The sequence below is a fragment of the Ranitomeya variabilis genome, chromosome 5, assembly GCF_051348905.1.
Source record: "Ranitomeya variabilis isolate aRanVar5 chromosome 5, aRanVar5.hap1, whole genome shotgun sequence".
Classification (NCBI taxonomy): Eukaryota; Metazoa; Chordata; class Amphibia; order Anura; family Dendrobatidae; genus Ranitomeya; species Ranitomeya variabilis.
In genome coordinates, this window is record NC_135236.1 from 558,535,738 (window position 1) to 558,563,061 (window position 27,324).

At 44.0% G+C, this 27,324-nt stretch overlaps 1 protein-coding gene across 1 annotated transcript in view; it reads left to right on the forward strand.

The window, feature by feature from the left end:
- The window catches only part of LOC143773840 (uncharacterized), a 96,652-nt gene that overhangs the window by 61,067 nt on the left and 8,261 nt on the right, over positions 1-27,324 (forward strand). Inside the window, exon 3 of the mRNA XM_077261173.1 lies at positions 14,387-14,545. Within this exon, the coding sequence (XP_077117288.1) occupies positions 14,387-14,545 (159 nt within the window). The remainder of the gene's footprint in view (positions 1-14,386; positions 14,546-27,324) is intronic.

Below are 27,324 nucleotides of genomic sequence, written 5' to 3' on the forward strand. Positions count from 1 at the left end.
GGGCTGCATTATGCTCGGAGGGGGCTGCATAATACTCTGAGTGGACAACATTATACTGTGTATGTGTGTGGGGCTGCATTATACTCTGAGAGGGCTGCATTTTACTATGAGGGCAACTGTAGTATACTCTGAAAGCGGCTACAGTATACTCTGAGGGGGGCTGCAGTATACTCTAAGGGGGGTTGTATTATACATATTATAGACGGCGAGGGACCTGACGGACACCGGAATGTGAGTATGTACTGTTTGGTTTTTTTTACATTTACGATGGTAACCAGGGTAAACATCGGGTTACTAAGCGCGGCCCTGCGCTTAGTAACCCGATGTTTACCCTGGTTACCCGGGGACTTCGGCATCGTTGGTCGCTGGAGAGCAATCTGTGTGACAGCTCCCCAGCGACCACACAACGACTTACCAACGATCACGGCCAGGTCGTATCGCTGGTCGTGATCGTTGGTAAATCGTTTAGTGTAACGGTACCCTTATTGTACAATTATCTGTGTTTATCTGCTCTCTTCCACCAACCCTGAGATAAGAACCATTCTCCTGACGAGGGTCAATATCCTATAGATTTGCGTATAGAGCTATTTTTGCTATAACTATTGTTATATGCAACTGTGGTCTATAGTGTATTGTATCTAGCACAAAAGTTTATGAACCCTAATAAATGGAACTGAAAAGGGGTTACCACCTTTTTTAATAAAAAAAAATGCAAGTTAAGCTTAAAAAGGTTTGTACTTGTGGGGTGTGGCTTTTCACAGAGCTTAACACATATACTATGTGAAGGATAAAGAGAATATTCAGCCATGACACCCATCTTTAACTAGTTCAGGACTGGATCATAATACACAGTTCCTGACCAGGCACATTTTGGGGTTTTATCATGCATACATTTTTAATGGCTCTAAACACTTTTTATTCAGTTATTCAAATATTTTTTGTCTTTTTTTAACAAATACATGGGGTTTAATTTTTATGTCATGACTATGTCTCTATTTTTCACATTTTTTTAGTTTTTAGTTTATTGTGACCACATAGAAAAATCCATGGTCATTATTTTTCTACAGTAAATTGAACATGTTTTGTTTCAATGGATGTGGCAATAATCAGGAATTTGGACTGTTTATTTATTAATAGTTTTGTTGTTTTCTTGCTTTTTTATTTAATAATTTTTTCATTTATTTTACACAATGTGTCACACATGAAGACTCTTTGGGAGCATTTAAACATAATAATACTGCCCATACAGTAGCCCCAGTTACAGAAAAAAATCAGCATCAAGGCTCTTTGATCACATGACTGCAGGGAAACACTGTCAGTGCTTCCTAATCTGTATTTAGAAATCATGTTTTCTCTCACTGTAATGAGTCTGGCCGGTTTCACACGTCAGTGTCTCCAGTACATGAGGTGACAGTTTCCTCACGTACCGGAGACACTGACACGTGTAGACCCATAAAAATCAATGCATCTGTTCAGATGTCATTGATTTTTTGCGGACCGTGTCTCCGTGTGCCAAACACGGAGACATGTCAGTGTTCGTGGGAGCGCACGTATTACACGGACCCAATAGAGTCAATGGGTCCGTATAAAACACGGACCTCACACGGACGTTCTCCGTCTGGGGTCCGTGTGCGTGCAGGAGACAGCGCTACAGTAAGCGCTGTCCCCCCCACATGGTGCTGAAGCCGCGATTCATATGTTCCATGCAGCAGCGTTTGCTGCAGAGAAAATATGAATAATAGTGTTTAAAATAAAGATCTATGTGTCCGCCGCCCCCCCACCCCCTGTGCGCCCCCCCGCTGTCCTGAAAATACTCACCCGCTCCCACGTTGGCTGTCACTCCTTCCTCTCTGCTCCGTGCCTCCTACTGTGTGCGGTCACGTGGGGCCGCTCATTTACAATCATGAATAGTCGGCTCCGTCCCTATGGGAGGTGGAGCCACATATTCATGACTGTAAATGATCGGCCCCACGTGACCGCATACACTAGAAGCCGCGGCCAGACCAGGAAGCAGCAAGGGAGGCGGGTAAGTATTTTCAGAACAGCGGGGGGGGGGGGCGCACAGGGGGTGGGAGGGCGGCGGACACATAGATCTTTATTTTAAACACTGTTATTCATATTTTCTCTGCAGCAAACGCTGCTGCAGGGAACATATGAATCGCGGCTTCAGCACGAAGCAGGGTACCACACGCGTGGGTACCACACGCTCCGTGTGGTACCCACTCGCCATACGGGCGGCACACGTGTGCCACACGTATGGCCTACGTGAGTTCCCAGGCACACGGACACGGATAACTCCGGTACCGATTTATTCCGGTGCCGGAATTATCTGGACGTGTGGGACAGCCCTCTGGCTGTGCATGACAGTCGCCTCCCCACACCCATAGCTGCACAATCTACAGTTATGCTGTAATGTCCATTGTATGTACAAGTCCCCTCTAAAATGTAAAGTGCTGTGGAATATGTTGGCGCTATAGAAATAAAATTATTATTATTAGTATTATTAATCTACTGTAAGTTGCTTCCTATGCAGTGGCCTTTTAGGCTGTCACTTTAGAGTGAGGACTGCCTGGACATTTATAACCTAGTAGATAGTGGCCCAATTTTAACGCATCGGGTATTCTAGAATATGTATGTATGTATGTACGTCGCGCTGTGGGTGGGGGTTAAATTCCGTGCCAATATCGCTGATTGGTCGCGCCCGGCTGACCGATCAGCAAAGCGTGGTTCAAATCTGGTGCCAATTCACGGCCGGACTGCGCCTGTCGCTGATTGGTCGCGGCAGGGCACGACCAATGACCGGAGTGGTGTTTAAATACCGGGCCAATATCGCTGATTGGTCACAGCCGGCCGTGTGTGACCAATCACTGAAGCGGTGTTTAAATCCCGTGCCAATATCGCTGATTAGTCGCGGCCGGCCGGGCGTGTGTTGTGAATTAGACTTTTTTGGCTCCCTCTTGTGGTCACTAGTGGTATGACTCTGAGATTGTCTTTCCCTAGTTTGGCACCCACCTGGGTCGTTAGTCCAGGGGTGTTGCTATATGAACTTCCTGAATTCTTAGTCTGGTGCCTGGCATCGTTGTAATCAGTCCTTTCTGTTTGCTCCTGTCTGCTGTCCTGGTTCATGCAAAATTAAGCTAAGTCCTGCTTCCTTGTTTTTTGGTTATTTGTATTGCTCTTATTTTTTGTCCAGCTTGTACTAAATGTGATTCCTGATTTTGCTGGAAGCTCTAGGGGGCTGGTATTCTCCCCCCGGGCCGTTAGACGGTTCGGGGGTTCTTGAATATCCAGCGTGGATATTTTTGATAGGGTTTTTGCTGACCGTATAAGTCATCTTACTATATTCTGCTATTAGTCAGTGGGCCTCTCTTTGCTAAATACCTAGTTCATCCTTACGTTTGTCTTTTCTTCTTACCTCACCGTTATTATTTGTTGGGGGCTTGTATCCAACTTTTGGGGTCTTTTCTCTGGAGGCAAGAAAGGTCTGTCTTTTCCCTTCTAGGGTTAGTTAGTTCTCCGGCTGGCGCGAGACGTCTAGAACCAACGTAGGCACGTTCCCCGGCTGCTGCTATTTGTGGTGCTAGGATTAGCTATACGGTCAGCCCAGTTACCACTGCCCTATGAGCTGGTTTTTTGTGTTTGCAGACTTGGTATTCATAGCAGAGACTCTCTGCCATTGGGGTCATAACAGTATGCCAGGCCAAAGTTGAATGTTTAATGCATTGCAGAAGTGGGATAATAAGAAAGGAAATTCTGAGTTTTTTTTTTTTCCCTCTCTTTCTTCCTCCCCTTTACCTCTGAGTGGCTTAAGCTTGCTGCAGACATGAATGTCCAGACTCTGATTACAAGTGTGGATCAGCTTGCTGCTCGTGTGCAGAGCATACAAGATTTTGTTACCAGTAGTCCTATGTCTGAACCTAAAATACCTATTCCTGAACTGTTCTCTGGAGATCGATTTAAGTTTAGGAATTTCAGGAATAATTGTAAATTGTTTCTTTCTCTGAGACCCCGTTCGTCTGGAGACTCAGCTCAGCAAGTTAAAATTGTTATCTCTTTCTTGCGGGGCGACCCTCAGGATTGGGCTTTCTCGCTAGCGCCAGGAGATCCGGCATTGGCGAATATTGATGCGTTTTTTCTGGCGCTCGGATTGCTTTACGAGGAACCCAATCTTGAAATTCAGGCAGAAAAAGCCTTGCTGGCTATTTCTCAGGGCCAGGATGAAGCTGAAGTGTATTGCCAAAAATTTCGGAAATGGTCCGTGCTTACTCAGTGGAATGAGTGTGCTCTGGCTGCAAATTTCAGAAATGGCCTTTCTGAAGCCATTAAGAATGTGATGGTGGGTTTCTCCATTCCTACAAGTCTGAATGATTCCATGGCGCTGGCTATTCAAATTGATCGGCGTTTGCGGGAGCGCAAAACTGCTAATCCTCTGGTGGTGTTGTCTGAACAGACACCTGATTTAATGCAATGTGATAGAATTCAGACTAGAAATGAACGGAAAAATCATAGACGTCAGAATGGGTTGTGTTTTTACTGTGGTGATTCTACACATGTTATATCAGCATGCTCTAAACGCCTTACAAGGGTTGTTAGCCCTGTTGCCATTGGTAATTTGCAACCTAAATTTATTTTGTCTGTGACTTTAATTTGCTCATTGTCTTCCTACCCTGTTATGGCGTTTGTGGATTCGGGTTCGGCCCTGAGTCTTATGGATCTGTCGTTTGCCAAGCGCTGTGGTTTTGTTCTTGAGCCATTGGTAAATCCTATCCCTCTTAGAGGTATTGATGCTACGCCATTGGCGGAAAATAAACCGCAGTTTTGGACACAGGTAACCATGTGCATGACTCCTGAACATCGGGAGGTGATTCGTTTTCTTGTTCTGCATAAAATGCATGATTTGGTCGTTTTGGGTCTGCCATGGTTACAGACCCATAATCCAGTCTTGGATTGGAAGGCAATGTCTGTGTCAAGTTGGGGCTGTAAGGGAATTCATGGTGATTCCCCACCGGTGTCTATTGCTTCCTCTACTCCTTCGGAAGTTCCTGAGTATTTGTCTGATTATCAGGATGTATTCAGCGAGTCCAGGTCCAGTGCTCTGCCTCCTCATAGGGACTGTGACTGCGCTATAGATTTGATTCCGGGTAGTAAATTTCCTAAGGGAAGATTATTTAATCTGTCTGTACCTGAGCATACCGCAATGCGTTCGTATATCAAGGAATCTCTGGAGAAGGGGCATATCCGTCCATCCTCTTCCCCTCTTGGTGCGGGATTCTTTTTTGTGGCCAAGAAGGACGGATCTTTGAGACCTTGTATTGACTATCGGCTTCTGAATAAAATCACTGTTAAATTTCAGTATCCTTTGCCTCTGTTGTCGAACTTGTTTGCCCGGATTAAAGGTGCCAAGTGGTTCACCAAGATAGATCTTCGTGGTGCGTACAACCTTGTGCGCATTAAGCAAGGAGATGAATGGAAAACTGCATTTAATACGCCCGAAGGTCATTTTGAGTACCTGGTGATGCCTTTTGGGCTCTCTAATGCTCCTTCAGTGTTTCAGTCCTTTATGCATGATATTTTCCGGAAGTATCTGGATAAATTTATGATTGTTTATCTGGATGATATTCTGTTTTTTTCTGATGATTGGGACTCGCATGTAGAGCAGGTCAGGATGGTGTTTCAGGTTTTGCGTGAGAATGCTTTGTTTGTTAAGGGCTCAAAGTGTCTCTTTGGAGTACAGAAGGTTCCCTTTTTGGGTTTTATTTTCTCCCCTTCTGTGGTGGAGATGGACCCAGTCAAGGTCCGAGCTATTCATGATTGGACTCAACCCACGTCAGTTAAGAGTCTTCAGAAGTTCTTGGGCTTTGCTAACTTCTACCGTCGTTTTATCGCTAATTTTTCTAGCGTTGTTAAACCTTTGACGGATATGACCAAGAAAGGTTCTGATGTTGCTAACTGGGCTCCTGCAGCCGTGGAGGCTTTCCAAGAGTTGAAGCGCCGGTTTACTTCAGCGCCTGTTTTGTGCCAGCCTGATGTCTCACTTCCCTTTCAGGTTGAAGTGGATGCTTCTGAGATTGGGGCAGGGGCCATTTTGTCACAGAGAGGCCCTGGTTGCTCTGTAATGAGACCATGTGCTTTTTTCTCTAGGAAGTTTTCGCCTGCTGAGCGGAATTATGATGTTGGCAATCGGGAGTTGCTGGCCATGAAGTGGGCATTTGAGGAGTGGCGTCATTGGCTCGAGGGTGCTAAGCATCGTGTGGTGGTCTTGACTGATCACAAAAATCTGATGTATCTCGAGTCTGCTAAACGCCTGAATCCTAGACAGGCCCGTTGGTCATTGTTTTTCTCCCGTTTTGACTTTGTGGTCTTGTATTTACCAGGTTCAAAGAATGTGAAGGCTGATGCTCTTTCAAGGAGCTTTGTGCCTGACTCTCCTGGAGTCGCAGAACCGGTTGGTATTCTTAAAGAGGGAGTAATCTTGTCAGCCATTTCTCCGGATTTGCGACGTGTGTTGCAGAGATTTCAGGCTGGTAGACCTGACTCTTGTCCACCTGACAGACTGTTTGTTCCTGTTAAATGGACCAGCAGAGTCATTTCCGAGGTTCATTCCTCGGTGTTGGCAGGGCATCCGGGAATTTTTGGCACCAGAGATTTGGTGGCTAGGTCCTTTTGGTGGCCTTCCTTGTCGCGGGATGTGCGGTCATTTGTGCAGTCCTGTGGGACTTGTGCTTGAGCTAAGCCTTGCTGTTCTCGTGCCAGCGGGTTGCTCTTGCCCTTGCCTGTCCCGAAGAGGCCTTGGACACACATTTCCATGGATTTCATTTCAGATCTTCCGGTGTCTCAGGGCATGTCTGTCATCTGGGTGGTATGTGATCGCTTTTCCAAGATGGTCCATTTGGTATCTTTGCCTAAGCTGCCTTCCTCTTCCGATCTGGTTCCTTTGTTCTTTCAGAATGTGGTTCGTTTACACGGCATTCCTGAGAATATCGTGTCTGACAGAGGATCCCAGTTTGTTTCCAGGTTCTGGCGATCTTTTTGTGCTAAGATGGGCATTGATTTGTCGTTTTCGTCTGCCTTTCATCCTCAGACTAATGGACAAACGGAGCGAACTAATCAAACTTTGGAGGCTTATTTGAGGTGTTTTGTTTCTGTGGATCAGGATGATTGGGTGACCTTCTTGCCGTTGGCTGAGTTTGCCCTTAATAATCGGGCTAGTTCCGCTACTTTGGTCTCGCCATTTTTCTGCAACTCTGGTTTCCATCCTCGTTTTTCCTCGGGACATGTGGAGCCTTCTGACTGTCCTGGGGTAGATTCTGTGGTGGATAGGTTGCAGCAGATTTGGAATCTTGTGGTGGACAACTTAAAGTTGTCACAGGAGAAGGCTCAGCGTTTTGCCAACCGCCGCCGTGGTGTGGGTCCCCGACTTCGTGTTGGGGATTTGGTATGGCTGTCTTCTCGATTTGTTCATATGAAGGTCTCCTCTCCTAAATTCAAGCCTCGCTTCATCGGTCCTTACAAGATATTGGAAATCCTTAATCCTGTGTCCTTTCGCTTGGATCTTCCGGTGTCGTTTGCCATTCACAACGTGTTCCATAGGTCTTTGTTGAGGCGGTACGTTGTACCTGTGGTTCCTTCTGTTGAGCCTCCTGCTCCGGTGTTGGTTGAGGGCGAGTTGGAGTACGTGGTGGAGAAAATCTTGGATTCTCGTCTCTCCAGACGGAGGCTTCAGTATCTGGTCAAGTGGAAGGGCTATGGTCAGGAGGATAATTCCTGGGTGGTTGCCTCTGATGTGCATGCGGCCGATTTAGTTCGTGCCTTTCACGCTGCTCATCCTGATCGCCCTGGTGGTCTTGGTGAGGGTTCGGTGACCCCTCCTTAAAGGGGGGGTACTGTTGTGAATTAGACTTTTTTGGCTCCCTCTTGTGGTCACTAGTGGTATGACTCTGAGATTGTCTTTCCCTAGTTTGGCACCCACCTGGGTCGTTAGTCCAGGGGTGTTGCTATATGCACTTCCTGAATTCTTAGTCTGCTGCCTGGCATCGTTGTAATCAGTCCTTTCTGTTTGCTCCTGTCTGCTGTCCTGGTGCATGCAAAATTAAGCTAAGTCCTGCTTCCTTGTTTTTTGGTTATTTGTATTGCTCTTATTTTTTGTCCAGCTTGTACTAAATGTGATTCCTGATTTTGCTGGAAGCTCTAGGGGGCTGGTATTCTCCCCCCGGGCCGTTAGACGGTTCGGGGGTTCTTGAATATCCAGCGTGGATATTTTTGATAGGGTTTTTGCTGACCGTATAAGTCATCTTACTATATTCTGCTATTAGTCAGTGGGCCTCTCTTTGCTAAATACCTAGTTCATCCTTACGTTTGTCTTTTCTTCTTACCTCACCGTTATTATTTGTTGGGGGCTTGTATCCAACTTTTGGGGTCTTTTCTCTGGAGGCAAGAAAGGTCTGTCTTTTCCCTTCTAGGGTTAGTTAGTTCTCCGGCTGGCGCGAGACGTCTAGAACCAACGTAGGCACGTTCCCCGGCTGCTGCTATTTGTGGTGCTAGGATTAGCTATACGGTCAGCCCAGTTACCACTGCCCTATGAGCTGTTTTTTTGTGTTTGCAGACTTGGTATTCATAGCAGAGACCCTCTGCCATTGGGGTCATAACAGGCGTGACCAATCAGCGAAGCGTGGTTTAAATCCTGCGTCAATTCGTGGCTGGACTGCATCTGTCACTGATTGGTCGCAAGATGTTGGGGGTTCGGGGAGCTGTATGTCGGGGGTTTGGGGTGCAGAATATAGTACAGCCACGTAGTATATAACACAGCCACGTAGTATATAGCACAGCCACATAGTATGTAGTATATAGCACAGCCACTTAGTATATAGCACAGTCAGGTAGTGCATAGCAGCCACGTAGAATATAGCACAGCTGTAGTATATAGCACAGCCACATAGTATATAGCACAGTCATGTAGTATATAACACAGCCACATAGTATATAGCAGCCACATAGTATATAGCAGCCACATAGTATATAGCACAGCCATATAGTATATGGCACAGCCACGTAGTATATAGCACAGCCACATAGTATATAACACAGCCTACGTACTATAAAACACAGACAGCCACGTAGTATATAGCATCCACATAGTATATAGCACAGCCACATAGTATATAGCAGCCACATAGTATACAGCAGCCACACAGTATATAGCAGTCACATAGTATATAGCAGCCAAATAGTATATAGCACAGCCACATAGCATATAGCACAGCCACATAGTATATAGCACAGCCACATAGTATATAGCACAGCCACGTAGTATATAACCCAGCCCACGTAGTATATAGCACAGCCCATGCAGTATAGAGCATAGACCAAGCAGTATATAACACAACCACGTAGTATATAGCACAGCCACGTAGTATATAGCAGCCACATAGTATATAGCACAGCCACGTAGTATAAAGCAGCCACGTAATATATAGCACAGCCACGTAGTATATAGCACAGCCACGTAGTATATAGCTCAGCCACATAGTATATAGCCCAGCCACATAGTATATAACACAGCTCACGTATTATATAACACAGACAGCCACGTAGTATATAGCATAGCCACGTAGTATATAGCACAGCCACGCAGTATATAGCACAGCCATGTAGTATATAGCACAGCCGCATAGTATATAGCACAGCCACGTAGTATATAGCAGCCACGTAGTATATAGCAGCCACTTACTATATAGCAGCCACGTAGTATATAGCACTGCCACACAGTAAATAACACAGCCCACACAGTATATAACACTGCCCACGTAGTATATATCAGTCACGCAGTATATAACATAGCCCAGGTAGTATACAGCAGTGTGGGCACCATATGTCTGTTAAAAAAAAAGAATTAAAATAAAAAATAGTTATATACTCACCCTACGGCGTCCACCGATGTGTGAAAGTGGCGAGGCTGCCGCCAGCTTCCGTTCACAGAGATGCATTGTGAAATTACCCAGATGACTTAGCGGTCTCGCTTTTTTGTTTTTTTATTATTATTTTTAACATTATATGTTTTTACTATTGATGCTGCATAAGCAGCATCAATAGTAAAAAGTTTGTCACACAGTATTAATAGCAGCATTAACAGACTGCGTTACACCGCGTTATACCGCGGTGTAACGCAGTCGTCTTAACGGACTGCTAAAACACTATGTGGGCAGCGGGCGCTGACTAGGGGGGGGAGTATGGAGGGGGCACTTACTGCAGGGGAGTAGGGAGCGGCCATTTCGCAGCCGGACTGTGCCCGTCGCTGATTGGTCGTGGCCGCTGGCTGCGACCAATCAGCGACTTGGGATTTCCGTGACAGACAGACAGAGAGACGGAAGTGCCCCTTAGACGATTATATAGATAGATTGATATTAGATAAATAGTTAAAGTGGACTTGCAGCAAAATGTCTGTGTCTGCCTTTAGCTCCTACTCTGCATAAAATATTGAGAGCAGGAATTGCCATCTCAAATTTCAGTAATGTGAAAGTTTGTATTCACTGAATATAAATTTTGCTTGTGAATATTAAGAAATAAAGATCAGTCCAGGAGGAGAATGAAGCATATTTGTGCTTGTACATACTACAGTATTTGAATGTGTACTATTTATTAATTGAAAAAAAAATTGAAACGTCAATAATTCTTTACTTTCGATATTAGCACGAGTTTTGGCAATTAATATCACTGTATCTTATCTCCCAAAAGGCAACTTTACCGTTAGTGGCAACCTGGGGAAAGCATGATTAACAGCTCCAGGCTGTTGCACCTGGTTAATTAATACCTACCATCATCTATTTTAATATCATCCTTTATCAATTCGATAGGTATCAACCAATCCATGATTTTCGCAGATTGCACTGTGATAGCCTATGAGGCTGTTCATGTTAGTGATTTTTGCAGACCAAGTGCAATATTGATCCAAGTATCGGGTCTATGAAAAAAATCTGACAGCACTTGGATTCCATCAGTGTGCTGTTTTTTTTTCTCATCAGTGAAAAAAAACTGATGACATTCTTATCACACTCTGATGAAAATCACTGATGTAACTCTGATGAAAAATAGTTGATTTTTCTCGTCCCTCAAAACAACTAACGTCTGAATGAGGCCTAAAAGAGATTTTACTGAACTAGTGCTATTTAAAGACCCCTTTAACCCCTTTCCAACCTTGGACTTTGTAAGTAGGTCTAAGGTAACCTCCCCGTTTGATATAGGCTTCGGCGATGACACTGCAACTTATCCGGAACATGTCAGCTGATTTCATTAGCTAACATGTGCCCCTAACAGCTGCGTGTGGAATTGCGATCCACCTGCGGCTGTTAACATGTTAAATGCCAATGTCAATTTCTGACAGCGGCATGTAGCATGCTACGCGTCATTAATTCCGCACATTGGTTCCCGTGTCACATGACCGCGGGTCACCGATGGGCCGGCATAACAACCCGAGGTCTGCAGGAGACCCCTGTTGTTGTAATTGCTGGATAACTATTAGCCCTGCTCAGTGGTCGGTGCTCATAGCAAGTGAGCATTTCTGGTACACAGAGCAGAACTGAAGCCCTGCTATGTGTAGCACAAGCGATCAGATGATCGCAGCTTATAGTCTGCCATGGAGACTATTGAAGCAAAGTGTAAAGTAAAAAAAAAATAAAATAATATAAAAAAGTTTAAATCCCCCTCATTCGCACCATTCAAAATAAAACAATTTAAAAAAATACACATATTTGGTATCGCCGCTTTCAGAAATGCCCGTTCTATCAATATCTAAAATGAATTAATACGATTGTTAAACGGTGTAACAAGAAAAAATTCAAAATGCCAGAATAATAGGGATCAAAATATTGTATCTACATCAAAATGGTATCAATAAAAATATCAGCTCAGTGCGCAAAAAATAAGCCCTCACCCAGTACCAGATCATGAAAAATAGAGACGCTACGGTTCTTGGAAAATGTGCCTTTTTTCTTATTTTTGAGAGGGGGGGATTTTGAATTTTGTTTTTATCACTTAAATGAAAAAGAACCTATATATATATTTGGTATCTGCAAACTCATAATGACCGAGAGATTCATAATAACATGTCAGTTTTAGCGTTTAGTGAACATGGTAAAAAAAAACAACAATTGTTGAATTGCACCTTTTTTGCAATTTCACCACACTTTGAATTTTTTTATCATTTTCCAGTACACTATATGGCAAAAACAATAATGTAATTCAAAAGTACAACTTGTGCCACAAAAAACAAGCCCTCACATGGCCATATTGACAGAAAAATAAAAAGTTATGACTCTGGGAAGAAGGGGAGCAAAAGAAATGGAAACTCAAAAACAAAAAACCCAAGATGGTGAAGGATTTAATGTACTGTATACATTATGTGCATACAAAAATACGACACTGAAACATTACAAAAAAATGATGTTTTATCGAACGTAAATTGCTAAAACATAAACATCCTAGACCAGTGTTTCCCAAACCTGTCCTCATGGCCCCCCAACACATAATGTTTACAGGATTTCCTTAGTATTGCACAGGTGAGAGAACCTGTGGCAAATTCTGATGTCGTGATAATAGTTCCATCACCTGTACAATACTAAGGAAATCCTGAAAACTTGACATGTTTGGAGCCATGAAGACTGGAGTTTGGGAAACACTGTCCTAGACCAACATGACTTTGTAATGGTTATACTGTATATGAATCGGTAATTTCCCTCCAAAATACAAAATATTAAAATATGCACAACCATTGCTAATATTTTAGCAGCAACTATGTTTCACTTATTTTATGAAATGTGTAATGCATATTACAGAAAAACAAAACAAATAAGGCATGTCTTCCAAAAATATACAGCTCTGGCAAAAATTGAGAGATCACCACATCAAAACCCTGTCATGGGCAGCCCAATCTCTAGATCTGAACCCCATTGAAAACCTCTGGAATGTAATCAAGAGGATGATGGATAGTCACAAGCCATCAAACAAAGAAGAACTGCTTACATTTTTGTGCCAGGAGCAGTGTGACTAATGGAAAGCATGCCAAGACGCATGAAAGCTGTGATTAAAAATCATGGTTATTCCACAAAATATTGATTTCTGAATGTCACATACCTACTTCTCAGCATGCTACTTGGGGTTGCGCCTGCAAGGGTTAATCCATCTCCCCTTTCTCAGTCCAGCATTCAACCTCTGTCCTATGCTGTAATGGGAGCATACATCAAACCCCGACCCAGGCCACACACCTGCTCATACATGCTGCCACCACTCACTGAACACACAGGCGATGAGTCCCGGAAATATTGCTACTACTGTCTGCCAATCATAAGGCTCACACACTTTAAGGCTATGAATTCTTAAGAACATGCAAGGTTCAACTTTTTAAAGTTGTATGCTTTAATAGAAAAGGTACAGTGCTTACAATAGAAAGGGTATAAAAATATGGTAATAAAAAGTTACATACAAATATGCAAAACAGTTATAAAAATAAACGGAGAACACTTACAGAAATATCTAACTTTGTAGTCTGTTTTCTGCTCCCTGAGGGGGGGGGATGAATATGGAATGGAACACATCAGCTCAGCTGCCCCTCAATCTGTGAACCACGATTCTATGTGTACAGGTCTAATTTATAGAGTCACCCTGGAGGTCAGATTTCTAGACCAGCCTCTCAGGTTGATATTATAATTGCTCGTTCTTCACTGAACCATGGCCACTCCACCAATGAATATATTATTTTCTCTGAAATTCTTAAGTAAGTTCTCACAGATAGATAGTAAATAGAATTTGTCCGGCTGTACTAGGTCCCATTTGGCATCTGCCTTTGAGGTGTTAAATGTTTCCAATTCTGTCTTTCCAGGAAGGCCCCCCTGTGGTCTGAGAACAGGAAAACTGCCTTTTCTCAGGATAACATATATTATCACCTTGGTGAGACCTGCAACCTTCAGGACAGATGTTAAATTACTGCTAGTCACACGATCATACCTATACATGTTTCACTAGACTGAACTCTTCCTGAACTAAAACATTCGTATTGTTGTTTCAAAATGATTATGAACTTGTTTTCTTTGCATTATTTGAGGTCTGAAAGCACTGGGTTTTTTTTAATTTTGACCATTTCTCCTTTTCAGAAAAAAAATACAATATGTATTTCTTGGAAATTCGGAGACATGTTGTCAGAAGTTTATAGAATACATTTACATTATATATAGAGAGAGTAAATTTACAATTTACATTTTACTCAAAAATATACCTGTAAAGAGAAAAATCAGACAAACTGAACATTTTGCAGTATTTTCTTAATTTTTGTCAGAGCTGTATGTTATATAGACAAAAAAAGCCTCCTGAAAAAATCATATTCTTTGTATTTATTCAGAATAAACCTCATGGATGCTTGGGAAATTACTTAGAAACCTTTGAAGATGGAGTGAAATCAATTTCCAAAAATATCACCCACAATGATAAAGTTATCTCTATTCTCGAGCATATTACAAACTGTACAACTTTACTGAAAGAACATTGTGATAAAGTAAAGGTAAGTTGACGGCAAAACATCCACAATATATTTTGTATTGCATTTTCTAAGAGTAGTTGTGCCTGCAACAAAGACTGCAAAATAAATTATATTATAAAATCAATATATCGTTAATTATTATATGGTACAGGTAAAGGGGTAGTGGTTTAGGGCAGCATAATACACTTATATTTTAATTTTATGTAATATATATTTTGAAATAGCAAAATGAGAAACATAAAACATAACTTTTACTTCACAAATATAAAAATTACGATAGTAGTATAAAAATGAGAACACCCCCGTCTCCCATGAATAAAGATTTAAAGTGAACCTGTCAGCAGAATTGTGCTCAGTAACCTACAGACATTGTCAGGTCGGCACTGTTATACTGATTACAATGATCCCTTGGTTGATGAAATCTATCTTGTGGTTGTTGCTTAACCCCTTTCTGCCATTGGACGTACTATTCCGTCCATGTGGGGTGGGCCCTAATTCCCAAGGATGGAATAATACGTCCAGCACAATCGGCCGCGCTCACGGGGGGAGCGCGGCCGATCGCGGCCGGGTGTCAGCTACCTATCGCAGCTGACATCCGGCACTATGTGCCAGGAGCGGTCATGGACCGCCCCCGGCACATTAACCCCCAGCACAGCACGATCAAACATGATCGCGGTGTGCCGGCGGTACAGGGAAGCATCGCGCAGGGAGGGGGCTCCCTGCGGGCTTCCCTGAGCCCCCTGGAGCAACGCGATGTGATCGCGTTGCTGCGAGGGACTCTTACCTCCTATCCCTGCAGGCCCCGGATCCAAAATGGCTGCGGGGCTGCATCCGGGTCCTGCAGGGATTACTTCCGGGTGCAGACCAGGTTCTGGTAAGCCTGCAGCACTGGAACTCAGATCAGTGATCTGACAGAGTGCTGTGCAAACTGTCAGATCAGCGATCTGTGATGTCCCCCCCGGGACAAAGTAAAAAAGTTAAAAAAAAATTCCCACATGTGTAAAAAAAAACGAAAAAAAAAATCCTAAATAAAGAAAAAAAAAATATATTATTCCCATAAATACATTTCTATATCTAAATTTAAAAAAAATCAAACAATAAAAGTACACATATTTAGTATCGCCGCGTCCGTAACGACCCCACCTATAAAACTATATCACTAGTTAACCCCTTCAGTGAACACCGTAAAAAAAAAAAAAAAAAAACAGAGGCAAAAAACAACGCTTTATTCTCATACTGCCAAACAAAAAGTGGAATAACACGCGATCAAAAAGACGGATATAAATAACCATGGTACCGCTGCAAATGTCATCTTGTCCCGCAAAAAGAGCCACCATACAGCATCATCAGCGAAAAAATAAAAAAGTTATAGTCCTCAGAATAAAGCAATGCCAAAATAATTATTTTTTCTATAAAATAGTTTTTATCGTATAAAAGCGCCAAAACATAAAAAAATGGTATAAATGAGGTATCGCTGTAATCGTACTGACCCGGAGAATAAAACTGCTTCATCAATTTTACCAAACGCGGAACGGTATAAACGCCTCCCCCAAAAGAAATTCATGAATAGCTGGTTTTTGGTCATTCTGCCTCACAAAAATCGGAATAAAAAGCGATCAAAAAATCTCCCATGCCCGAACATGTTACCAATAAAAACGCCAACTCGTCCCGCAAAAAACAAGACCTCACATGACTCTGTGGACTCAAATATGGAAAAATTATAGCTCTCAAAATGTGGTAACTAGTGTTGAGCATTCCGATACTGCAAGTATCGGGTATCGGCCGATAATTGCTGTATCAGAATTCCGATACCGAGTTCCGATATTTTTGCGATATCGGAAATCGGAATCGGAAGTGTGCGGTGCGTATGGTTCCCAGGGTCTGGAGGAGAGGAGACTCTCATTCAGGCCCTGGGATCCATATTCATGTAAAAAATAAATAATAAAATTAAAAAATATTGATATACTCACCCCTCCGGCGGACCCTGGACCTTAGCGATGTAACCGGCAGCCTCCGTTCCTAAGAATGAGTGAGTGTAGGGCCTGCGATGACGTCACGGCTTGTGATTGGTCGCGTGAGCGGTCACATGAGCGGTCACGCGACCAATCACAAGCCGTGACGTCATTGAAGGTCCTTCACTCTGCATTCTTAGGGAACGGAGGCAGACGCTTGGACCGGTGAGAGCCGGGGCCGTAAGAGGGGTGAGTAATATCAATATTTTTTATTTTTATTCTTTATTTTATACATGAATATGGATCCCAGGGCCTGAAGGAGAGTTTCCTCTCCTTCAGACCCTGGGAACCATTCCGATATTTTGTGTCCCATTGATATGCATTGGTATCGGGTATCTGTATCGGCGATATCCGATACTTTTTGGGTATCGGCCGATCTAATCCGATACCGATACCTTTGCATATCGGAAGGTATCGCTCAACACTAGTGGTAATGCAAAAAATATTTTTTGCAATAAAAAGCGTCTTTCAGTGTGTGACGGCTGCCAATCATAAAAATCCGCTAAAAAACCCGCTATAAAAGTAAATCAAACCCCCCTTCATCACCCGCTTAATTAGGGAAAAATAAAAAATTTAAAAAATGTATTTATTTCCATTTTCCCATTAGGGCTAGGGTTAGGGCTAGGGTTGGGTTAGGGTTAGGGTTAGGGCTAGGGTTAGGGCTAGGGCTAGGGTTGGGTTAGGGTTAGGGTTAGGGCTAGGGTTAGGGCTAGGTTTAGGGCTAGGGTTAGGGTTGGGGCTAGGGTTAAGGCTACAGTTAGGGGTGGGGCTAAAGTTAGGGTTAGGGTTGGGGCTAAAGTTAGGGTTAGGGTTAGGATTAAATTTATGGTTGGGAATAGGGTTGGGATTAGGGTTAGGGGTGTGTCTGGGTTAGAGGTGTGGTTAGGGATACCGTTGGGATTAGGGTTAGGGGTGTGTTTTGATTAGGGTTTCAGTTATAATTGGGGGGTTTCCACTGTTTAGGCACATCAGGGGCTCTCCAAACGCGACATGGCGTCCTATCTCAATTTCAGCCAATTCTGCGTTGAAAAAGTAAAACAGTGCTCCTTCCCTTCCGAGCTCTCCCGTGCGCCCAAACAGGGGTTTACCCCAACATATCGGGTATCAACGTACTCGGAACACATTGGAGAACAATTTCTCCTGATAACCTTGGGAAAATACAAAACTGGGGGCTAAAAAATAATTTTTGTGTAAAAAAATATATTTTTTATTTGCACGGCTATGCGTTATAAACTGTAGTGAAACACTTGGGGGTTCAAAGCTCTCACAACACATCTAGATGAGTTCCTTAGGGGGTCTACTTTCCAAAATGGTGTCACTTGTGGGCGGTTTCTACTGTTTAGGTACATTAGGGGCTCTGCAAACGCAATGTGATGCCTGCAGACCATTCCATCTAAGTCTGCATTCCAAATGGCGCTCCTTCCCTTCCGAGCCCTCCCATGCACCCAAACGGTGGTTCCCCCCCACATATGGGGTATCAGCGTACTCAGGACAAATTGGACAACAACTTTTGGGGTCCAATTTCTCCTGTTACCCTCGGGAAAATACAAAACTGGGGGCTAAAATATAATTCTTGTGGGAAAAAATTTTTGTTTTATATTTACGGCTCTGCATTATAAACTTCTGTGAAGCACTTGGTGGGTCAAAGTGCTCACTACACCTCTAGATAAGTTCCTTAGGGGGTCTAGTTTCCAAAATGGTGTCACTTGTGGGGGGGGTTTCAATGTTTAGGCACATCAGTGGCTCTCCAAACGCAACATGGCGTCCCATCTCAATTCCTGTCAATTTGGCAGTGAAAAGTCAAACGGCGCTCCTTCCCTTCCGAGCTCTCCCATGCGCCCAAACAGTGGTTTACCCCCACATATCGGGTATCAGCGTACTCAGGACAAATTGTACAACAACTTTTGGGGTCCAATTTCTTCTCTTACTCTTGGAAAAATAAAAAATTGGGGGTGAAAAATAATTTTTGTGAAAAAATATGATTTTTTATTTTTACGGTTCTGCATTATAAACTTCTGTGAAGCACTTGGTGGGTCAAAGTGCTCAACACACCTCTAGATAAGTTCCTTAGGGGGTCTACTTTCCACAATGGTGTCACTTGTGGAGGGTTTCAATGTTTAGGCACATCAGGGGCTCTCCAAACGCAACATGGCGTCCCATCTCAATTCCAGTCAATTTTGCATTGAAAAGTCAAATAGCGCTCCTTCGCTTCCGAGCTCTGTCATGCGCCCAAACAGTGGTTTACCCCCACATATGGGGTATCGGCGTACTCAGGACAAATTGTACAACATCTTTTGGGGTCCATTTTCTCCTGTTACCCTTGGTAAAATGAAACAAATTGGAGCTGAAGTAAATTTTGTGTGAAAAAAAGCTAAATGTTCATTTTTATTTAAACATTCCAAAAATTCCTGTGAAACACCTGAAGGGTTAATAAACTTCTTGAATGTGGTTTAGAGCACCTTGAGGGGTGCAGTTTTTAGAATGGTGTCACACTTGGGTATTTTCTATCATATAGACCCCTCAAAATGACTTCAAATGAAATGTGGTCCCTTAAAAAAAATGGTGTATTAAGTATTTTGTGTGACATATCACTGTGATTTAATTGCATAAAAATTCAAAGTTGGAAAATTGCGAAATTTTCTAAATTTTCGCCAAATTTCCATTTTTTTCACAAATAAACGCAGGTAATATCAAAGAAATGTTATCACTATCATGAAGTACAATATGTCACGAGAAAACAGTGTCAGAATCACCATGATCCGTTGAAGCGTTCCAGAGTTATAACCTCTTAAAGAGACAGTGGTCAGAATTGTAAGAATTGGCCTGTCATTAACGTGCAAACCACCCTTGGGGGTGAAGGGGTTAATCTTTATTTTCAGTTAATGAGATTCTCTTGCTTTGGATGGGCCTGTGGGGGGGTCTTTATGTGGTGCTCTGCTTACTGTGACGGGGTCACTGGCGCCGTATGTGAGAGGAGAGAAATGTCGCAAAGGTTATTATCCTGCGTGATGTGAAAGCCATGAGTTTTCTGCTAGCATGATAGGTGCTGGGAGTAAGTCAGTTGTTCCTAGGGCATGGCTTTCATGTGAGTAGGTAAGAGATGAGCGGGATGCCTACTCACCATATCTCCACCTCAAGGGTGTGGCTGGGAGGTTAAATGTCCAGCCAGGATTTTCATTTCTGTTATTTCTGGCGCCATTTTGCTTGTGTAAGAAAAAAAATTGTCTCCAGAATCAATGTATATGACTAAATAAAATAATTTAATGCACATTATACATGAGATACCGCGACCGGTGCCTGCCTGCTGAGGGTGATTTCTTTTTCAATATCTATAACAATCAGTATGTAAAATAGGGGGTAGGTCAGTGAAGGATCATTTAGTGAAGTATATCGTGGCACAGCTGTGTTGGTGCACAAATAGGTTCCCCAAACCAGTGAACATGCAATATAATAATTTGGCACTCAACTTATTAGCGTCAGCCGCCCCGGGGCACAAGAATCTCATTGACTGAAAACTGAAAATAAAGATTAACCAACAACCACAAGATGGATTTCATCACCCAGGTATAATTTTAATCAGTATAATAGCGCCAACCTGGCACTGTCTGTATGTTGTGCAGCACAATCTTGCAGACAGGTTCCTTTTAAATGAATATACTGCCACAGTGGTGGACAGTTTTTCTGTAAACACAATATATATCTGCAAGAAAAATTTTGATACTTATGCTTAAGAAATTACAGTGGTCACATAAAACGCATATAGGATAATTAGGAAAATGTCAAACTGTTTGATACTGAGGAAATAAAATTGGAAATCTCTCATCCAAAGTTCAGATCCACAGGGAAGCTAGGAAATTCCTCCTTATCCAAACAAACGCCAGACATGATGCTCTTCAGGTCAAAGGAGTAGAGCTGGGAGTGATTAGCTGTATTAGACGCTAAAGGTACCTTCACACGAAACGACGCTGCAGCGATAGCGACAACGATGTCGATCGCTGCAGCGTCGCTGTTTGATCGCTGGAGAGCTGTCACACAGACCGCTCTCCAGCGACCAACGATGCCGAGGTCCCCGGGTAACCAGGGTAAACATCGGGTTACTAAGCGCAGGGCCGCGCTTAGTAACCCGATGTTTACCCTAGTTACCAGCGTAAACGTAAAAAAAAAAAAAACAGTACATACTCACCATCTGATGTCCGTCAGGTCCCTTGCCGTCTGCTTCCTGCTCTGACTGAGTGCCGCCGTACAGTGAGAGCAGAGCACAGCGGTGACGTCACCGCTGTGCTGTACTTTCACTTTCACTTTGCGGCGCTCAGTCAGTGTGGGAAGCAGACGGCAATTGACCTGACGGACATCAGATGGTGAGTATGTACTGTTTTTTTTTTTTTACATTTACGCTGGTAACCAGGGTAAACATCGGGTTACTAAGCGTGGCCCTGCGCTTAGTAACCCGATGTTTACCCTGGTTACCAGTGTAAAATATCGCTGGTATCGTTGCTTTTGCTGTCAAACACAACGATACACGGCGATCGGATGACCAAATAAAGTTCTGAACTTTATTCAGCGACCAGCGATATCACAGCAGGATCCTGATCGCTGCTGCGTGTCAAACTAAACGATATCGCTAGCCAGGACGCTGCAATGTCACGGATCGCTAGCGATATCGTTACAAAGTCGTTTCGTGTGAAGGTACCTTAAGGCTAGGTATCATAAACCTGTAAACTCCTACCCTTAGGCCGGGGTCACAATTGCGTGTGTAATGCAAGAATCTCGAAATAGTCTCTCACATCAATACCCGGCACTGCCGCTGGCACTTGGGACCGGAGTGTGTGGCTGCATGTATTTCTATGAGTTTCTCGCATTACACATGCAAGTGTGACTCCGGCCTTACAAAGGCAGTTCACATCTATCCCTCAGCTGAACTGACCCTATAACAGCCCAGCATGACTCCCGATGTGTTTCTCTTCATAGGTCATCATGGGAGTACATGTGCACTCTTCATAAAATGATAAAGGCTGAATGTCCATTGCCCACCCTGCTTGTTAGTTCAGCTGAGGGATAGCTGTGGACTGCCCTTGTGGGGTGGGATTTGGGGCATACTGGGCATGCAGGGTTATGATACCTATCCTTAGGGCCTAATAATAGGGTTAATCACTCCAAGCTCTACTCCCCTTTGACCTGAGGAGGACCATGTCTGGCGTTAGTTTGGGATGAGGAGGAATTTCCAATCTACCCTGTGGATCTGAACTAATCACAAAGAAACCAGCAGGATAACAGAATGGAGAAAAGAACACATACGCATGGCCACTCCTCTATTCTTTGTGTTAAACAGTTATTTTTGCTTCTTACAATGCCCCACCCATATGCATGGTGTAACATCTAAGGCTACTTTCACACTAGCGTTAACTGCATTACGTCGCAAATCCGTTTTTTTGCCGAAAAAACGGATGCGTCAAAAAAGTGAAAAACGTATGCAACGCATACAGCATTTCGACGGATCCGTCGCAAATCCGCTAAACGTTTCCGTCAAAATACTGGATGCGTTGCATACGTTGCATCCGTTTTTACCATCAGTTGCATCCGTTTTTACGATGGATCCGTTTTTAAAATGGGAGGCTCCCAAATTTGATCGGCTACTGGAAAATATGGAAAACTATATAGTTACTGTTTTTACAGCCCATCTTTGAGGGTTTTAGTTTTGTGGCAGCGATGGAAGGTGTTCTTGTGAGGATTGCTAGTTTGGTTACCGACATTATCTTTGAGACGAATCGCCTGGATATCATAGTGCGGGAGAAGGAGGCGGCAGCGGAAAAACGTAGGATGCTTCTGCAGCAACGGAGACGGAGGCGACTCTGGATACATCCGATTAATGAACTACGGATGACTCGGGGTGTCCAGTCCACTCTGTACCTGGAGTTGCGGCACAATCCACACAAATTCTACAATTACGTGCGGATGAGGATGGAACATTTTGACTTTTTGCTTCAAAAACTGGAGGATGTCATCCGAAGGCAGGACACAAGGATGAGGCTTGCCATCACACCGGCGGAGCGGCTGATGGTGACCCTGCGGTAAGCATCTTTTTTTTATTTCATTGCTGATATTGAATGTTATATTACATGCTGCAGACAATACTGCGCTGACATATTGCGCACTATTTTCTGCAGCATGTAATTTTTGTTTTGTTTGCGGCCATTCCACTGCTTTTTTTTAATGTCATTGCTAGTGTTGAGCATTCCGATGCTGCAAGTATCGGGTATCGGCCGATACTTGCTGTATCGGAATTCCGATACCGGGATTCCGATACTCTTGTGGTATCGGGTATCGGGTATCGGAACAACATTAATGTTAAAATGTGTAAAATAGAGAATTAAAATAAAAAATATCGCTATACTCACCTGTCCGACGCAGCCGGGACCTCAGCGCAGGAACCGGCAGCGTTGTTTGTTTAAAATTCCCGCTTTTACATGGTTACGCGAAGTCCCGGCTTGTGATTGGTCAGGGCGGCCATGTTGCCGGGCCGCGGACCAATCACAGCAAGCCGTGACGAAAATACGTCACGGCTTGCTGTGATTGGTCCGCGTCCCGGCAACATGGCCGCCATTAACCAATCACAAGCCGTGACGTCACGGGAGGCTGGAAACGCGCTCATTTTAAAAAGGGCGCGTGTCCAGCCTCCCGTGACGTCACGGCTTGTGATTGGTTGCGTCGCGGTCAACCAATCACAAGCCGGGAGGCTGGACACGCGCCCATTTCAAAATGAGCGCGTCCAGCCTCCCGGCTTGTGATTGGTTGATCGCGGCGCAACCAATCACAAGCCGTGACGTCACGGGAGGCTGGACACGCGCCCATTTCAAAATGAGCGCGTCCAGCCTCCCGGCTTGTGATTGGTTGATCGCGGCGCAACCAATCACAAGCCGTGACGTCACGGGAGGCTGGACACGCGCCCATTTTAAAATGAGCGCGTGTCCAGCCTCCCGTGACGTCCCGGCTTGTGATTGGTCAGGGCGGCCATATTGCCGGGACGCGGACCAATCACAGCAAGCCGTGACGTAATTTCGTCACGGCTTGCTGTGATTGGTCCGCGTCCCGGCAACATGGCCGACCTGACCAATCACAAGCCGGGAATTCACGTAACCAAGTAATAGCGCGATTTTTAAACAAACAACGCTGCCGGTTCCCTCGCTGAAGTCCCGGCTGCGTCGGACAGGTGAGTATAGCGATATTTTTTATTTTAATTCTTTCTTTTACACATTTATATGGTTCCCAGGGCCTGAAGGAGAGTTTCCTCTCCTTCAGACCCTGGGAACCATCAGGGATACCGTCCGATACATGAGTCCCATTGACTTGTATTGGTATCGGGTATCGGTATCGGATTGGATTCCGATACTGTGACGGTATCGGCCGATACTTTCCGATACCGATACTTTCAAGTATCGGACGGTATCGCTCAACACTAGTCATTGCTCATATTGAATGTCCTATAACAGACTGCAGAAAATACTGCGCTGAAATATTGCATTGCATTTTCTGCAGTTTTTTTATTTTTGGGGGGGTTTGTTGACATGCAACTGCTTTTTTTCCTGTGATTGCTGATATTGAATGTTATATTACATGCTGCAGACAATACTGCGCTGACATACTGCGCACTATTTTCTGCAGCACGTAATTTTTGTTTTGTTTGCGGCTATTCCACTGCTTTTTTTTTAATGTCATTGCTCATATTGAATGTCCTATAACAGACTGCAGAAAATACTGCGCTGAAATATTGCGTTGCATTTTCTGCAGTTTTTTTATTTTTTGGGGGGTTTGTTGACATGCAACTGCTTTTTTTCCTGTGATTGCTGATATTGAATGTTATATTACATGCTGCAGACAATACTGCGCTGACATATTGCGCACTATTTTCTGCAGCACGTAATTTTTGTTTTGTTTGCGGCCATTCCACTGCTTTTTTACACCGGTTTCATGCAGGTTTTATTGTGTGTTCCGTCCTAAAAAAAAATTTCACAGTGCCATTTATTGAAACTTTTTGGTCTGTGCAATTTTTTCTAAAATGTTTATTTTTTTTTTTCAGCTTCCTAGCTACTGGTGAATCGATGACTTCGCTCCATTACCAATTCCGGCTGGGCATTTCCACTATTTCCGGAATAGTGAAGGAGACATGTCGGGCTATTTGGACCACTTTACAGCCAGAGTATATCCCCCAACCATCCATGGAAATCTGGTTGAGAAGTGCCGAACAGTTTCAGCAATTTTGCAATTTCCCAAATTGTGTGGGTGCAGTTGACGGGAAACACATAAGGATTGCGAAACCGGCAGGAACAGGATCGGAGTACTATAATTACAAGAAGTATTTCTCCATCGTTCTTATGGCTATTGCAGACGCCAACTGCAAGTTCCTTGCCGTGGACATAGGAGCGTATGGACGGTCCAACGATTCGCAAGTTTTTAAAAACTCTCCAATGGGTCGTTGCCTTTATGGAGAGACCTACGATTTCCCGTCAGCCAGACCACTGCTAGGAACAAGTGAACCAGCCATGGAATATGTTTGTGTAGGTGATGAAGCCTTTCAACTGTCGCCGCACCTACTGAAACTGTATAGTAGCCGGAACTTAACCCGTACCAAGCGGGTATTTAATTACCGGCTTACTAGGGCACGAAGCATAGTAGAGTGTTCTTTCGGTATATTGACGGCGAAGTGGCGAGTTCTGCTGACGGCGATCAAACTGAAAACCACAACTATAGACGAGGTTGTTAAAGCCTGTGTGGTGCTCCACAACTTTGTACTTTCAAAGGAGCCCATTTCCTTGGATGACGAAGAGTTGGAGACAACCTTGTGGGACTACCGCAGCAGCTCGGTTCGCTCTACAGGTTCTGTTACAAGGATGAGGGACCAGTTTGTAAATTATTTTTTGTCACCTGTCGGGCGGATCCCATGGCAAGACATAATTGTGTAACCTGTTTTCCATGTGTTTGGTTTATGTAAAAAATGTGTTTCTCCCCCCCAAAAAAAAGGCCCAAAAGCGTGGTTTTCTTGCTAGTAAAACCAATATGTTATACCTTTCACACGTCTGGTGTTTGTTTTTATTTTACCTTTTTTATTTAGTTGCCATATTACCTTAATAAATCCACACACAAAGACTAGAATTTAAATCAGAGAAAATTTTATTTTAACTCTTTTTTTTTTAAACAAAAATTTTTTTTGCCAAAAAAGTAGATATTTTTATTTTCAAATATTTTTTTTGAAAAATTTGCATTTTTTAAAATAACATTTACATTAACATTTTAAAAAATACTTTATAAGTCTTCAAACTGTGGGGTGGAGATACGAGGGGAGGAGGGGCAGGAAGGTTGGACCACGTCGATAGGTGGGTAAACCTTACTTGTTTGGGGTGCAGTGGAAGGGGGGGGTAAAACCAGGAGGCTGACCAGAGGGGGGTGGTGTTGGGGAAGGGGGAATACTTACTGGGGAAGGTAAGCTGGGCAAGGAAGAAAACAGTGGAGAAGGAATTTGGTTTGGGGGCCAGGATGGGTATGGGGACTGGGTTGGGTGTTGGGACTGGGTTGGGTATTGTGACTGGGTTGGGTAGTGGGACTGGGTTGGGTAGTGGGACTGGGTTGGGTAATGGGGCTGGCGTGGGGTTTGTGGCTGGGTTTGGTAATGGCGCTGGTGTGGGTAATGGGGCTGGGTTTGGTAATGGGTGGTATGGTGTGGAAATGGGGCCTGGGGTGGGGCATGGTGTGGAAATGGGGCCTGGGGTGGGGCCTGGGATGGAATTGTAGTGGATGTGTGGGTAGATTCGGGTTCGTTAAGGGCCTTCATTAGAGCATTATGGCAGGTATTCATTACCCGCATCTGTTGCTGAAGAGAAAGCTTCTCCATGCTCCTGAGCATGGATTGAAAAAAAAGATTGGCAGGAGACTGACTTACATCTGAATGCAGCCTATCCAAGCGACTGCTGGTTTCATGGCTTGTTTCACTGATGCGTGATTGCACCATGTTGAAACCAGCAGTCACTTGCTCTCCCAAAATTTTGAAAGAGCTTTGGAAGGATGCATTCAGATGTAAGAACTCAGGAGCATAGCTCTTTTCCTGACCCCTCTGTCGCTGCCGCCACGAACCTAATGGTGGTCTCGAGGTGGCAGGATCAGAGGGGTGGGGTAAAGGAAACGCTATCTGTTCAGCATCAGATGCGAGCAATGAAGGCTGCAATAATGCTCCACTGCTTGGGGCAGATGAGGTGGAGGGGTCAGAGGAGGGGTCAGTGGTGTGGGGCCTACCGATGTGGCCCTCAGTGGCAGACTCAGGAGGGATCGCTCCAGAGGGTGCTGAGGAAGATGCAGGCGCCCGGTGGCTGGAGAAGGTGCTGTGAAAGAAAAAACAAAAGAAATTAATATATTGATATGAAAAAGCCCTGACTGAAACCAAACTAAGTTAGACAGGTTAACATGTTTATTAGTGGGCTGTAGAATACTTACACTCTACTCAGCATGGTTCGCCTCAGGAAGGAGAGGGCCTGGCCGTGTTTGTATCTGCTCCTCTTCCTTCCTGCTGAGCCACTCGGGGCCTGCATCTCCATGTTGAATTCCCTCTTAGGGTATGTGTCCACGTTCAGGATTGCATCAGGATTTGGTCAGGATTTTTCATCAGTGTTTGTAAGCCAAAACCAGGAGTGGAACAATTAGAGGAAAAGTATAATAGAAACATATGCACCACTTCTGCATTTATCACCCACTCCTGGTTTTGGCTTACAAATACTGAGGTAAAATCCTGACCAAATCCTGATG